The sequence below is a fragment of the Corythoichthys intestinalis genome, chromosome 3 (assembly GCF_030265065.1).
Source record: "Corythoichthys intestinalis isolate RoL2023-P3 chromosome 3, ASM3026506v1, whole genome shotgun sequence".
Classification (NCBI taxonomy): domain Eukaryota; kingdom Metazoa; phylum Chordata; class Actinopteri; order Syngnathiformes; family Syngnathidae; genus Corythoichthys; species Corythoichthys intestinalis.
In genome coordinates, this window is record NC_080397.1 from 58,022,634 (window position 1) to 58,037,906 (window position 15,273).

General features: G+C 37.7%; 1 protein-coding gene across 5 annotated transcripts in view; it reads left to right on the top strand.

Moving 5' to 3' along the window:
• Nucleotides 1-10,377, top strand: part of sgsm1a (small G protein signaling modulator 1a) — a 124,903-nt gene extending 114,526 nt beyond the window's left edge. For 3 of the 5 annotated variants that reach the window (XM_057832721.1, XM_057832724.1, XM_057832725.1), the window contains 5 exons: nucleotides 589-671; nucleotides 763-872; nucleotides 1,020-1,116; nucleotides 3,689-3,856; nucleotides 8,877-10,377. In XM_057832721.1, the coding sequence (XP_057688704.1) occupies nucleotides 589-671; nucleotides 763-872; nucleotides 1,020-1,116; nucleotides 3,689-3,856; nucleotides 8,877-8,965 (547 nt within the window). In that variant the 3' untranslated portion in view covers nucleotides 8,966-10,377. The remainder of the gene's footprint in view (nucleotides 1-588; nucleotides 672-762; nucleotides 873-1,019; nucleotides 1,117-3,688; nucleotides 3,857-8,876) is intronic. The other 2 variants (XM_057832723.1, XM_057832722.1) reach the window with 1 other exon arrangement.
• The last annotated feature ends 4,896 nt before the right edge of the window (nucleotides 10,378-15,273 follow it).

Consider the following 15,273-nt stretch of genomic DNA (forward strand, 5'->3'; position numbering starts at 1 on the left):
CATCCTGAAAAGTTTCTAGTGTTATGTCCCTACCGTCCTTATGCAAACCCACAACCTTGCTTAGAGGGGATGGAGCCTTTTTACCACTAGACACAACATGGAACTACCTCCTTGTGTACAATGGCCTTAAAATTCATTTTAAAAAGCTTTCATAAAACAATTTTGTTCTTTGCCTTTCATAGCACAACACTCTGCACTTACCTGTATGTGTTATTTGCTTTTTATTATTATAACTTTATCATTGTTACAAAATTGTGTTATGTTCTGATTTCTTATGTTCGATTTGTATTTATGTGCACCGCTTTCTTTCAGCTCGGTTGTTCCATAAGTACTCTATAAATAAAATTGAGTTGACTCTATGTGCTTGTGGGTGGCTAGGTTTGTGCAATCACACTTAAGAAAAATACAAGAACAAAACAGATGAGAAATCATGTTCAAGATTTTAAATGTGAATCGACTGCCACTTGTGCTATTGAGTTCAACTTTCTTCAGCTTGGACTTAAAGGTTAAGTAGGAGAGCTGAACAGTCAGTATAGTGGATACAAGCAGTGAAGTGATGTTTTGATAGCTTTCTTGGTTTATCTGCAGCTATATCTGGAGGCACCTTGACATCGGTTACGTTCAGGGTATGTGCGACCTGTTGGCTCCACTTCTCGTCATTCTGGATGACGGTGAGTCACCACGCTTGATCACCTATGCTCCTTCCTCCTCTGCTTTGTGGCTGGAGCACCTTTTTCATCGTTTCCTCTCGCCCGATCTTAGAGGCCATAGCCTTTAGCTGCTTCACAGAGCTCATGAAGAGGATGAATCAAAACTTTCCACATGGCGGAGCGATGGATACTCACTTTGCCAACATGCGCTCTCTGATCCAAGTAAGCACCATTTTCTCAGAAGCCAGTAGAAATTGCACAAGCTGCACAAGAAATTGATCGTTTCAGCCCAATACACTGTCTCCCCAGCAACTACTCTGATTATTTTTCCTTCTAAATCTCTTTTGATCCCTACTTTACAAACTTTAGATCCTGGATTCAGAACTTTTTGAGCTGATGCACCAAAACGGAGACTACACTCACTTCTACTTCTGTTACCGCTGGTTCCTCTTAGACTTCAAGCGAGGTAAACGCAACCAATTAAATGGACCACAGATAAACCGGGTTTGGTCTTACATAGACTTCATAATATATTGACATGACACGGGGCGCAGGGCTGATCCGTAGGGGACCTATTTTTCAAAAACTTCAAATATTTTCAAAACCAAAGCTGCTACCGACCTAAACCCAAAACAGGCACCTACCTTAGCCATATATGAGTCTTCATGAGCAGTGGCATGAAAAAATTGAAAGTCGTTCCCTAATAAAAACCTAATTAATTATTTTTATATCGGTGTAACATAACTTAAATAGCTATAACATACTCAGATTTTACACTAGATACACAAAAATCACTAAATGCAGAGATATTCACCTATATTTTGAGGATCAATAGCAATATTTAACATATCATATAAGTTTTTGCCCAAAATAGCAACTTCAACAGTTAATATATCACTCAATTTTCACATCAGAAATTTAATACTTGAGGAAAACATGCAGAATCAATTATAAATGATGATGAATTTTATATGGAATCACAACTTATAATAGAATTGAATAGCCCTTTTTTTTGTCATTATACAGTTGTTTAATTAGTTATATAGTTGTAATGAATGAGGCTAGCAGCCGCCTGACGTAAACAGAGCTTTTCTGACGACAATTCTTGTGAATAAATGCTTAAATCCCCGAATTCTTCATAGATTTGGACGTAAACCGTCTCGATTCTTAGTTAAAAGCAAAGAAACCGTGCAGTTAGCGTTTATTTTATGTACATATGTCGAAGTACAATGCTACTCTGTTAGCGAATGAGGCTGGCGGCCGCCTGATGTAAACAGAGCTTTTCTGGCGAAAATTCCTGTGAATAAATGCTTAAATCCCCGAATTCTTCATATAGATGTAAAAAAGTCTAGATTCTTGGTTAAAAGCACACAAAAAAAAAAAACGTGCAGTTAGCATTTATTTTACGTAAATATGTCGAAGTACAAAGCTATTCTGTTAGCGAATGAGGGTAGCGGCCGCCTGACGTAAACAGAGCTTTTCTGGTGAAAATTCTTGTGAATAAATGCTTAAATCTCCTAATTCTTCATAGATACGGATGTAAAACAGTCTTGATTCTTGGTTAAAAGCAAAGAAAAACGTGCAGTTAGCGTTTATTTTACGTAAATATGTCGAAGTACAATGCTACTCTGTTAGCGAATGAGGCTAGCGGCCGCCTGACGTAAAATGAGCTTTTCTGGGGAAATTTCTTGTGAATAAATGCTTAAATCCCTGAATTCTTCATTTATATGGATGTAAAACAGTCTCGATTCTTGGTTAAAAGCAAAAAAAAAACGTGCAGTTAGGGTTTATTTTGCGAAAATATGTCAAAGTACAATGCTACTCTATTAGCGAATGAGGCTAGCAGCAGCCTGATGTAAACAGAGATTTTCAGGGGAAAATTCTTGTGAATAAATTTTTAAATCCCCGAATTCTTCATAGATATGGATGTAAAACAGTCTTGATTCTTGGTTAAAAGCCAAAAACAAAAAAAGAAAAGATGCAGTTGTCGTTTATTTTGCGTAAATATGTCGAAGTACAATGCTATTCTGTTAGCGAATGAGGCTAGTGGCTGCCTGATGTAAACAGAGCTTTTTTGGTGAAAGTTCTTATGAATAAATGCTTAAATCCCGGAATTCTTCATGGATATGGACGTAAAACAGTCTCGATTCTTGGTTGAAAGCCAAGAAACCGTGCAGTTAAGGTTCATTTTACATAAATATGTCGAAGTACAATGCTACTTTGTTAGCGAATGAGGCTAGCGGCGGCCTGACATAAACAGAGCTTTTCTGGGGAGAATTCTTGTGAATAAATGCTTAAATCCCTGAATTCTTCATAGATACGTATGTAAAACAGTCTCGATTCTTGGTTAAAAGCAAAAAAAAAAAAAAAAAAACGTGCAGTTAGCGTTTATTTTACGTAAATATGTCGAAGTACAATGCTACTCTGTTAGCAAATGAGGCCAGCGGCCGCCTGACGTATACAGAGCGTCTCTGGTGAAAATTCTTGTGAATAAAATGCTTAAACCCCTGAATTCTTCATAAATATGGACATAAAACAGTCTTGATTCTTGGTTAAAAGCAAAAAAAAAAAAAACGTTCAGTTCGCTTTTATTTTATGTAAATATGGCGAACTATGATACCAATCCAGTAGCGGCTGATTTCTCCCATTAATTTTTTTCACAACGTTTAAAAATGCATGCATGGTACGAAAAATATAATAATCACCCTGAATCCTCGAACAAATCACTCCTGACACAATCCTTCCTTTTTGTATGCAGTACAGCTTTCGTACTTATTCAAAAATCCTAGTTAAATCCAGCTTAGACATGAGCGTGTGCTGTCTTCAAATGACTATTACTAAATGAAGCTTAGTCCCCTATGGTAAGACGTGACGCAAAGAATGACCAAGTGTCAGGTCAATAGAGTTTTGAAGTCTATGGGTCGTAACTTGTCAAACAAGTGGTCTTGTTAGCCTGATTCGCAAGAAGGGGTTTTATGATTGTAATGTACCTTGATTTGAATATGTCTGATCAAATCCTTTGTGTGCTTTTCTTGCAGAGTTGGTCTACGATGACGTTTTTGCAGTCTGGGAAACCATCTGGGCGGCTAAGTTTGCTTCCTCTAGTCACTTTGTCCTCTTTATCGCCTTGGCTCTAGTGGAAATCTACAGGGACATCATCCTGGAGAACAACATGGACTTCACTGAAATTATTAAATTCTTCAATGGTAAAATAATCTCATAAAGGGAAGCATTGTACTTTTTGAATTGGCGGAGATTGAGGGTGGGCAGGGGGGTGTGCCTTTCTTGGTGGCCGAAAAATATCATTGCATGTACAGTGGGGCAAATAAGTATTTAGTCAACCACTAATTGTGCAAGTTGTCCCACTTGAAAATATTAGAGAGGCCTGTAATTGTCAACATGGGTAAACCTCAACCATGAGAGACAGAATGTGGGAAAAAAAAAACAGAAGATCACATTGTTTGATTTTTAAAGAATTTATTTGCAAATCATGGTGGAAAATAAATACTTGGTCAATACCAAAAGTTCATCTCAATACTTTGTTATGTACCCTTTGTTGGCAATAACGGAGGCCAAAGGTTTTCTGTAACTCTTCACAAGCTTTTCACACACAGTTGCTGGTATTTTGGCCCATTCCTCCATGCAGATCTCCTCTAGAGCAGTGATGTTTTGGGGCTGTCGTTGGGCAACACGAACTTTCAACTCCCTCCTCACCCGTCAAAATGATAACAAGACAGTGCAGGATTTGAGTCCCTGGCGGCGCATTGTGTTACTGATAGTAGCCTTTGTTACTGTGGTCCCAGCTGTCTGTAAATCCTGCACTGCCAGACGTGTCCGTCCGCTGAAGAAAGTACACGTCCAGGCCCGTCTGCAGTTTGCTAGAGAGCATTTGGATGATCCAGAAGAGGACTGAGGGAATGTGTTATGGTCAGATGAAACCAAAATAGAACTTTTTGGTAGAAACACAGGTTCTCGTGTTTGGAGGAGAAAGAATACTGAATTGCATCCGAAGAACACCATACCCACTGTGAACCATGGGGGTGGAAACATCATGCTTTGGGGCTGTTTTTCTGCAAAGGGACCAGGACGACTGATCTGTATAAAGGAAAGAATGAATGGGGTCATGTATCGAGAGATTTTGAGTGAAAATCTCCTTCCATCAGCAAGGGCATTCAAGATGAGACGTGGCTGGGTCTTTCAGCATGACAATGATCCCAAACACACAGCCAGGGCAACCAAGGAGTGGCTTTGTAAGAAGCATTTCAAGGTCCTGGAGTGGCCTAGCCAGTCTCCAGATCTCAACCCCATAAAAAATCTGTGGAGGGAGTTGAAAGTTCGTGTTGCCCAACGGCAGCCCCAAAACATCACTGTTCTAGAGGAGATCTGCATGGAGGTATGGGCCAAAATACCAATAACAGAGTGTGAAAAGCTTGTGAAGTGTTACAGAAAATGTTTGGCCTCCGTTATTGCCAACAAAGGGTACATAACAAAGTTGAGATGAACTTTTGGTATTGACCAAATACTTATTTTCCACCATGATTTGCAAAAAAATTCTTTAAAAATCAAACAATGTGATTGTCTGTTTTTTTGTTTCCACATTCTGTCTCTCACGGTTGAGGTTTACCCATGTTGACAATTACAGGCCTCTCTAATATTTTCAAGTGGAAGAACTTGCACAATTAGTGGTTGACTAAATACTTATTTGCCCCACTGTATTTCAATAATCGGAATTTGGATGTTTGTGAATCGTTCTCGAATCTTCCACGGCCGAATCGCGAATAATCTAAGAATCGGAAATTTCGCACACCTCTACAGATCTGACTTTGCAATTTGATCCGAATGTATCAATTCTAGAGATAAGTGATTGACAAGTTCAGAATTCTGGCTGATAGTTCCCTTACCCAGAGTAATGACAGCGAAGTACCGTATTTTTCGGACTACAAGTCACTCCTGAGTATATGTCGATCCAGCCATAAAATGCCCAACGAAGAGAAAAAAAACATATACAAGTCGCACTGGAGTATAAGTCAAATTTTTGGGGGAAATTTACTTGATAAAATCCAACACATAGAACAGACATGTCATCTTGAAAGGCAATTTAATATAAAAACACAATAGAGAACAACTTGCTAAATAAGTGTACAGTGCATGAACAACGAAATGTGAATATACTGTCCTACGCTACGGCTCGGTCCTGGCTATACAGCGAACTCCCAAAAGACAATGCTGGACGTCCGTATAATTTGCTGAATCAATTTAGTCCTCGATAGAAAACAGGTTCGCATCAACGTAAATAAATGATAATTAGGTACTATTAGTAATAAGTAACAGGTTAGCATGCGTTCGCTATCATTAGCACATCATTCAAACAGCCACACAACTGGCTCTAAGTGTCTGATCGCGGGTGGAAAACACACAACAACAACAGAAAAGATGATACACGCAGGCTTTGCCTCTGTAGAGATGATTTAAAAGCATAAACAATGAAAGTAGGTTCGCAGCCGTCTATTCTCTCTGGCTAACTCGCCCACTCACTCAGAGCTACGTAGCTGTCCGTCTTCTTCTGGCGTGTGAGCACTCTTCTTCACGTAAACAAGTGCGAGTGCGCCCTCACGTGGGCGTGAAAGCGCCACAAACTAAATGCATCCATTTCAAGATAAAAAAGTCAATAATACAATTGAACATACACTGCCAAAGGCAGAACGCGAACGTGGCCATAGCTATAAAGAGTTATTCAGATAACTATAGCATAAGAACATGCTAACAACTTTACAAAACCATCAGTGTCACTGCAAAACACCAAAATAACATGTGAAATTATATCATAATGTGTTAATAATTCCCCACATAAGTCGCTCCTTAGTATAAGTCGCACCCCCAGCCAAAATATGAAAAAAAACGCGACCCTTAGTGCGAAAAATACGGTAATCAGTAAAAACCTGCAGCCATTTATAACTAGCATAGGAAGGGCTTTTGAGAGTTACATTTGACGTGAATGCATGAAATCAAATCATATTAATAGTAGGGTTGTTCCAGTCATGTTTTTTTGCCGATCCCGATCGTTTTAGTTTGAGTATCCGCCGATCCCGATATTTCCTGATCCAATTGCTTTTTTTTTTTGCTCCCGATACAATTCCAATCATTCCCGATAATTTTTCCCCAATCATATACATTTTGGCAATATATTAAGAAAAAAATGAATAAAACTCGGACGAATATATACATTCAACATAGAGTACATAAGTACTGTATTTGTTTATTATGACAATAAATCCTCAAGATGGCATTTACATTATTAACATTCTTTCTGTGAGAGGGATCCATGGATAGAAAGACTTGTAATTCTTAAAGGATAAATGTGACTTTGTATATTGTGACTAAATATTGCAATCTAGTGTATTTATTGAGCTTTCAGTAAATGATACTGTAGCCATGCCCAAATGCATGCTGGGAAGTGCAACCATGACTGTGCGCAGTGGTACCTAAATTGACATATCTTCTCTGCATCGGGAAATAACAAGGTGTTAAGAAAAAGATCAATTACTACCTTTCTTCCCCACATTGCTTCCCATAATATTTCTAATCGTAGGGAGAGGGATTGTAAGGCTTTAGCCAATTAAAAAAAAGGCTTCGAAGGCTTCCAAAATTCACTCTACTCATTTTACGCTGCCTTTAAACTCGCTATATATGTAAAACGGCGCCATTACAGATTGAGTGCGACAATGCTTGAGTGGGTTGTGCAGCACATGCATTAATTGCGTTAAATATTTTAACGTGATACATTTTTAAAAAAAAATTAATTACCGCCATTATCGGGATAAATTTGATAACCCTACCTTAAGCCAAAACTAAAGACTCTGGATGAGTGTAACATATTATGTCTGTAACGTTAAATACAATTAGAAAATGATTTAATTAAAATATATATATATATATATATTAGGGCTGCAGCTGTCGAATATTTTAGTAATCGACTGAAAATTCTATCGATTAATCGAGTAATCGGATAAAATATATTTTTAGGTGAAGAGCAATTATGAATATACATGAGATAACAAGACATTTCATCTAATCTTGAACCATTTTCAGTCAATCAATGTCTTTATTTTCGATGTATATTGTTGAAAACAGCCAACAATTGCATCTCAGATGTAACTAGAATGAACAAAAAAAGACTAATTCACTGCTTTCACTCAAAAAACTTATAGATCTTATTAAAAAAAAAAATATATATATATATATATATATATATATCTTACCTAAAAATGCCGTTACGCTTGATAACACACATCACTTAAAAGTTTTTTCCCCACGTGTTTCAATTGAATTTCTCTTTGTGTCAAGCCATTTTTAAGTTGTAGTTAAGTTTTAAGTTAGTCTAAACTGTAAGTCCTGATAGGATTTTGAGTTTTTGCAGTGTTCAAAATAAATGTATGATACAGGCTGTATTGGAGCACATTAGGGACCAGTGCTACTTGGTGTTTTATCCAGCAATGACTACTGAGCTAAAATTGATAGTTCGCATGATTAAGTTTTTATTTTATACCCTCATCACTCCACGGTGCTATGTTATGTTAAAGCCTGTATGTAAGACACGTTAGCCACGCATCGACAGTGGTCATAATTAATGGAAACCTAGCCCTCCGCAGGGCTAACGTTACGTGAGCTAGTAGCGACAGTAACGTTAATCTTATTTATTAGCGCTTAGCGCTCTTTATTAGCGCTTAGGGCTCTTCTGCTTTAAGATGGCGGCTGTTTACTAACGCTGCCCAGACGCGGCCGAGTCTGTCATTTTGCATCTAGTTCAACATACATGTGATCTCTATGAGACGCATCAGACGCTACCTGTACCAACGTAGCATCGTGCGGGCTAGTATTTAGCAACGTCGGCGTCGTTTGTGGCGACTGTCGGCTGCAGTAAGTTTTTCTTTTTTTTTCCTTCTTCCTCTCCGCACGTGACAGCGCGTTGTCCCGCATTAAAAGTAGTCCGAGCAAAATGTGATGCTTAAAGCTGTCAAAATAAACGATTACTCGAGGTGAATAAAATTACTCGGATCAGTTTTTAAACTCGAGTTACTCGAGTTGCTCGAGTACTCGTTTCAGCTCTAATATATATTAAAAAAAGGCATGTCCAATATTTTTTTGCCGATTCCGATACTTTGAAAATGACGTGATCGATCGATCGGGACATCTCTAATTAATAGACATGATTGGTTTGTCTTTCAGAGATGGCTGAGCATCACAACATCAAGCAGATTTTGACCTTGGCAAGAGATCTGGTGTATAAAGTGCAGATGCTGATAGAGAACAAGTGATCGGGATATTTGTCTTCTTTTTCCTTCCAATCAAGTGTAGTCATCTGTAGCAGCATCGCACGCACGCACTTACACACACACACACCTCTACAAATACAAAAAAAATGCCTTTACTATCATTGGTTGCAGCCTCAATTGAGTGTCTGACCTCTGTTATTTGTGTAGTCAACAGGTCTATGATATTATGCTTTATAGAGTAATTATCAGTATCTGCAAATACATATTATGTGTTTTACGTAAAGTTATTTAAGTGTCAATGTTAATTGGAACAGACTTAATCGCTGCCATTGACGGAGATGGACGTCAATTTGTTTTAACTGGGAGGGCTGGCAACCCTCACAGTTGACATGAAAATGACATCTATCACCGTCATTAGCAGCCAGTGAGTAAGATTGGTTGCACATTTCAAGACGAATATGTTCAAACTATTTTTGAATGACTACATATTTATGAAAATGTACTATATGTTGCCTAAACTTGTTTAACAGCCAATGTTTACATGATAAGATTACGTTTTAAAATATAAACTCTCCTCATGATAAGGGATAAATGAATGTTAGTTTGACAGATACAATTAATCCCTATTTAGAGCCTTGTACCACATCTGTGATTTTCTGTTGTCAGTGTTTCCAATGTTCTCAAGCTGCCTTCCTGCCAAATAGGATGTCCTTGTTTGTGTCACCGTGACACAGTTATTTGTCCAATATACTCGGATATTTAAAAAAAAAAACTCGCATTTAAAAGACATCCATTTTCTTTGTTGTTTTTGTTCCGTGAACAGTTTAATATTTTGTACGTTGTATCCCTTGGATTTTCGTATTGTCAGTTTTTACGTTGAAATAACTTGAAACGGTTTATATTATCATGATTATAGAACACAGTCATGTTTTTAGTTTACCAAAATGAGGTGAAAATGAAAGCTACACATGCCTGCTTGTGATTTATTTGAATGTTGTTTGCAAAGAAGTTACTGTATGATGATGAAGAACATCTGTTTTAATGTTTTGGAAGTATTTAAGCATTGATAATGACAAACACTATCCAGTGCAGTATGTGCTTCTAACCATTCTATTAGTACTCCTGATGATTTTTTTCCCCAAATGTCAAGATTCCTATTTATTGCCTCTATTTATGAATGCGGTCAAATGAATTGCAATGTGTTTTAATTTATTGCTAACTGATGTTGTCAGTAAGCTCACTGGAATTTGCAGTTAAGTAATTGGCAGACTTTTAAAAATCATTCATTTAGACATTGCTATTTTGGTAAAAGTATTTTTATTTTGTGCCAAGTTCTAACTGTGTATTGTAAGACAAATTATATTCTGAGAGCTCATATATGATATATATTAAATGGTATATGTTATTGTAACATCAGGATCATATGTTGTTTTTTTTTATTGACACAAAACACGAGCAAACAAAATTTCTATATTTTGGCTATATCTCAAGGGTACACAATAGTACATCTGAACTTTTCGTGTTGATGAATATAAATATTTAAAGAATTCGTGTCTCTTAATAAAGGCTTAGATGATGTGCAACTGTCATATTTGTCCCTACGGTGGCAGACATTTTTTTGCTGGGCCAGCTACGTATAAACTACATTAAAAAAAAAAAAAAATTGTGAACAAAAACTGAATGCAAATGTTGCAAAATTCAATATTTTATTCAGAATAGAACATGCAGTGGTATGAAAAAGTATCTGAACCTATTGGAATTTCTCATATTTCTGCATGAAATCACCTCCAAATGTGAACTGTTTTTTGTCAAAATCACACAGATGAAAAAACTGCTTTAACAAAAAAATATATATAGGTTTTCATATTTTATTGAGGATAGTAGTCAGTGATAGAAGGGGGGAAATAAGTAAGTTAACCCTCTGCCTAAGGAGACTTAAAGCGCAATTGGAACCTATTTTTACCAAACATTTTAAGTCAGGTGTGTGCCCAATCACTGATGAGTGTTTTAAAACTACCCTGCCCACTATAAAACACACACCTGGTAAGAAATTTCTTGATGAGAAGCATTGTCTGATGTGCATCATGGCTCCGTCAAAAGAGCTGTCTAAACACCTGTGATCAAGGATTGTTGATTTGTGTAAACCTGGAAAAGGATACAAAACAATCTCTAAAAGTCTGGATGTTCATCAGTCGACAGTCAGAAAAGTTGTCTAAAAATAAATGTTTGGCACTGTTGCGTCTCTCACAAGGCGTGGCCGTCCACCAAAGATGATGCCAACAGTTTAGTGCAGAATACTCAGAGAGGTAAAAAAGAACCCTAGAGTGTCTGCTCAAGACTTACAGAAATCACTGGCACAGTCGAATATCTCTGTGCACACATCAACTTTATGTCAAACTATGGCCAATAATGGTGTTTTTAATATTTTGTGGCCCCCCCTTTGGCAGCAATAACTTCCACCAGACACTTCCTGTAGCTGCAGATCAGTCCGGCACATCGATCAGGACTAATCTTGGCCCATTCTTCTCTACGAAACTGCTGAGGTAGCAAAACAGCCCCATTTGGAATTTCTCACATTTCTGCATAAAATCATCAAATGTTAACTGTTTTTGTCAAAGTCACACAATGAAAAAAGTGTCTGCTTCAACTAAAACCACCCAAACGTTTGTAGGTTTTCATATTTTAATGAGGATAGTATGTAAACAATGAAAGAAGGGGGAAAATAGGTAAGTGAACCATCACATTTAATATTTTGTGGCCCCCCCTTTGGCAGCAATAACTTCAACCAGATGCTTCCTGTAGCTGCAGATCGGTTTTTGCACATCGATCAGGACTAATGTTGGCCCATTCTTCTCTACGAAACTGCTGCAGGTCAGTCAGATTCCTGGGATGTCTGGCATGAATTGCTGTCTTTAGGTCACGCCACAGCATCTCAATTGGGTTCAAGTCTGGACTTTGACTTGGCCACTCCAGAACGTGTATTTTGTTCTTCTGAAACCATTCTGAAGTTGATTTACTTCTGTGTTTTGGATCATTGTCTCTTTGCAGCATCCATCCTCTTTTTAGCTTCAACTGTCTTGATAGATGGCCTCAAGTTTTCCTGCAAAACATCCTGATAAACTTTTGAATTCATTCTTCCATTAATGATTGCAAGTTGTTCAGGCTCTGAGGCAGCAAAACAGCCCCAAATCATGATTGCTCCCTCCAACATGCTTCACAGTGGGGATGAGGTGTTGATGTTAGTGAGCTGTTCCATTTTTCCTCCACACATGATGATCTGTGTTACTCCCAAATAGGCGTCTGCCGGTATGAGAATTTGATGGTACAATAACCTTGAGCAAAAATACCGCGGTTTCACGGTATTGCAATTATAAATGTGTTATTTTGAGATGTATAGGTTTTAAAAAAAAAACTTTTGGGAGGATTTTAGAACATATTTGCAAATTGGAACAATAAAAATATATTAGGGCTGTCAAAATTATCGCGTTAACGAGCGGTAATTCATTTCTTTAATTAATCCCGTTAAAATATTTGACGCAATTAACGCACAAATGCCCCGCTCAAACAGATTAAAATGACAGTACAGTGAAAGGTGTACTTGTTGTGTTTTTCGGAGTTTTGCCGCCCTCTGCTGGCGCTTGGGTGCAACTGATTTTATAGGCTTCAGCACCCATGAGCATTGTGTAAGTAATTATTGACATCAACAATGGCAGGCTACAAGTTTATTTTTTGATTGAAAATTTTACACATTTTATTAAAACGAAAACATGTAGAGGGGTTTTAATATAAAATTTCTATAACTTGTACTAAAATGTATCTTTTAAGAACTACAAGTCTTTCTATCCATGGATCGCTTTAACAGAATGTTAATAATGGTAATGCCATCTTGTTGATTTGTTATAATAAAGAAATACAGTACTTATGTACCGTATGTTGAATGTACGTATATATCCATCTTGTGTCTTATCTTTCCATTCCAACAGTAATTTACAGAAAAATATGGCATATTTTATAGATGGTTTGAACTGCGATTAATTGCGATTAATTACGATTAATTAATTTTTAAGCTGTAATTAACTCGATTAAAAATTTTAATCGTTTGACACCCCTAAAATATACAGTGCCTTGCAAAAGTATTCGGCCCCCTTGAATCTTGCAACCTTTCGCCACATTTCAGGATTCAAAAATAAAGATATGAATTTTTTTTTTTTTTTTGTCAAGAATCAACAACAAGTGGGACACAATCGTGAAGTGGAACAACATTTATTGGATAATTTCAACTTTTTTAACAAATAAAAAACTGAAAAGTGGGGCGTGCAATATTATTCGGCCCCTTTACTTTCAGTGCAGCAAACTCACTCCAGAAGTTCAGTGAGGATCTCTGAATGATCCAATGTTGTCCTAAATGACCGATGATGATAAATAGAATCCACCTGTGTGTAATCAAGTCTCCGTATAAATGCACCTGCTCTGTGATAGTCTCAGGGTTCTGTTTAAAGTGCAGAGAGCATTATGAAAACCAAGGAACAAACCAGGCAGGTCCGAGATACTGTTGTGGAGAAGTTTAAAGCCGGATTTGGATACAAAAAGATTTCCCAAGCTTTAAACATCTCAAGGAGCACTGTTCAAGCCATCATATTGAAATGGAAGGAGCATCAGACCACTGCAAATCTACCAAGACCCGGCCGTCCTTCCAAACTTTCTTCTCAAACAAGGAGAAAACTGATCAGAGATGCAGCCAAGAGGCCCATGATCACTCTGGATGAACTGCAGAGATCTACAGCTGAGGTGGGAGAGTCTGTCCATAGGACAACAATCAGTCGTACACTGCACAAATCTGGCCTTTATGGAAGAGTGGCAAGAAGAAAGCCATTTCTCAAAGATATCCATAAAAAGTCTCGTTTAAAGTTTGCCACAAGCCACCTGGGAGACACACCAAACATGTGGAAAAAGGTGCTCTGGTCAGATGAAACCAAAATTGAACTTTTTGGCCACAATGCAAAACGATATGTTTGGCGTAAAAGCAACACAGCTCATCACCCTGAACACACCATCCCCACTGTCAAACATGGTGGTGGCAGCATCATGGTTTGGGCCTGCTTTTCTTCAGCAGGGACAGGGAAGATGGTTAAAATTGACGGGAAGATGGATGCAGCCAAATACAGGAACATTCTGGAAGAAAACCTGTTAGTATCTGCACAAGACCTGAGACTGGGACGGAGATTTATCTTCCAACAGGACAATGATCCAAAACATAAAGCCAAATCTACAATGGAATGGTTCAAAAATAAACGTATCCAGGTGTTGGAATGGCCAAGTCAAAGTCCAGACCTGAATCCAATCGAGAATCTGTGGAAAGAGCTGAAGACTGCTGTTCACAAACACTCTCCATCCAACCTCACTGAGCTCGAGCTGTTTTGCAAGGAAGAATGGGCAAGAATGTCAGTCTCTCGATGTGCAAAACTGATAGAAACATACCCCAAGCGACTTGCAGCTGTAATTGGAGCAAAAGGTGGCGCCACAAAGTATTAACGCAAGGGGGCCGAATAATATTGCACGCCCCACTTTTCAGTTTTTTATTTGTTAAAAAAGTTTAAATTATCCAATAAATGTTGTTCCACTTCACGATTGTGTCCTACTTGTTGTCGATTCTTGACAAAAATTAAAATTTTATATCTTTATGTTTGAAGCCTGGAATGTGGCGAAAGGTTGCAAGGTTCAAGGGGGCCGAATACTTTTGCAAGGCACTGTATATATTTTAAATAAAATTAAAATCAATAGAACTTATCGACTACCCACAGCCACAGCTTAGGTTGCTCAAGATTAGAGCAAGAACAAAAATAATTGCCGTAAAAAAGTAAAAACACTTCTAAATAAAATATATTTACTGTACAACTGTTTATTTTTTTTGTTGAGGGGGCAAAGCGCTCAAGTGAAGTGTCGCCATTTTGAGCCACTGTGTCAACTCTAGTCTACATCTTATGCCTTTGTGTTGAAAAGACATAAATTATTCATAAGTTGTTCAGTTAAAAATGTATAAGTTAGTTAAAATGTAATCATTGTTGTGGAAAGCCAGGTTTCATCTAAAAACATTGGGAGTGAGACCTCTTCTTGCTAGAGAACGTACATTTGTGCTGAGGGCAAGATCATCTGTCGCCATTAGCGATCTTTGACGCCATCCTTTTTCTCTTCATTCAAGCTTGTTTATTTCTCAGTAACCGTGAGATTGATAACCGTGACGAAGTTGTCCTCGCAGCTAAGACTAGGCAAACATTCGTCTTTGTAAGTTTTTATTTAGTTTGTATTTTGAATTTGAAAGGAAAATGTGTGTTTTGTTCTTGGCCAAGTTT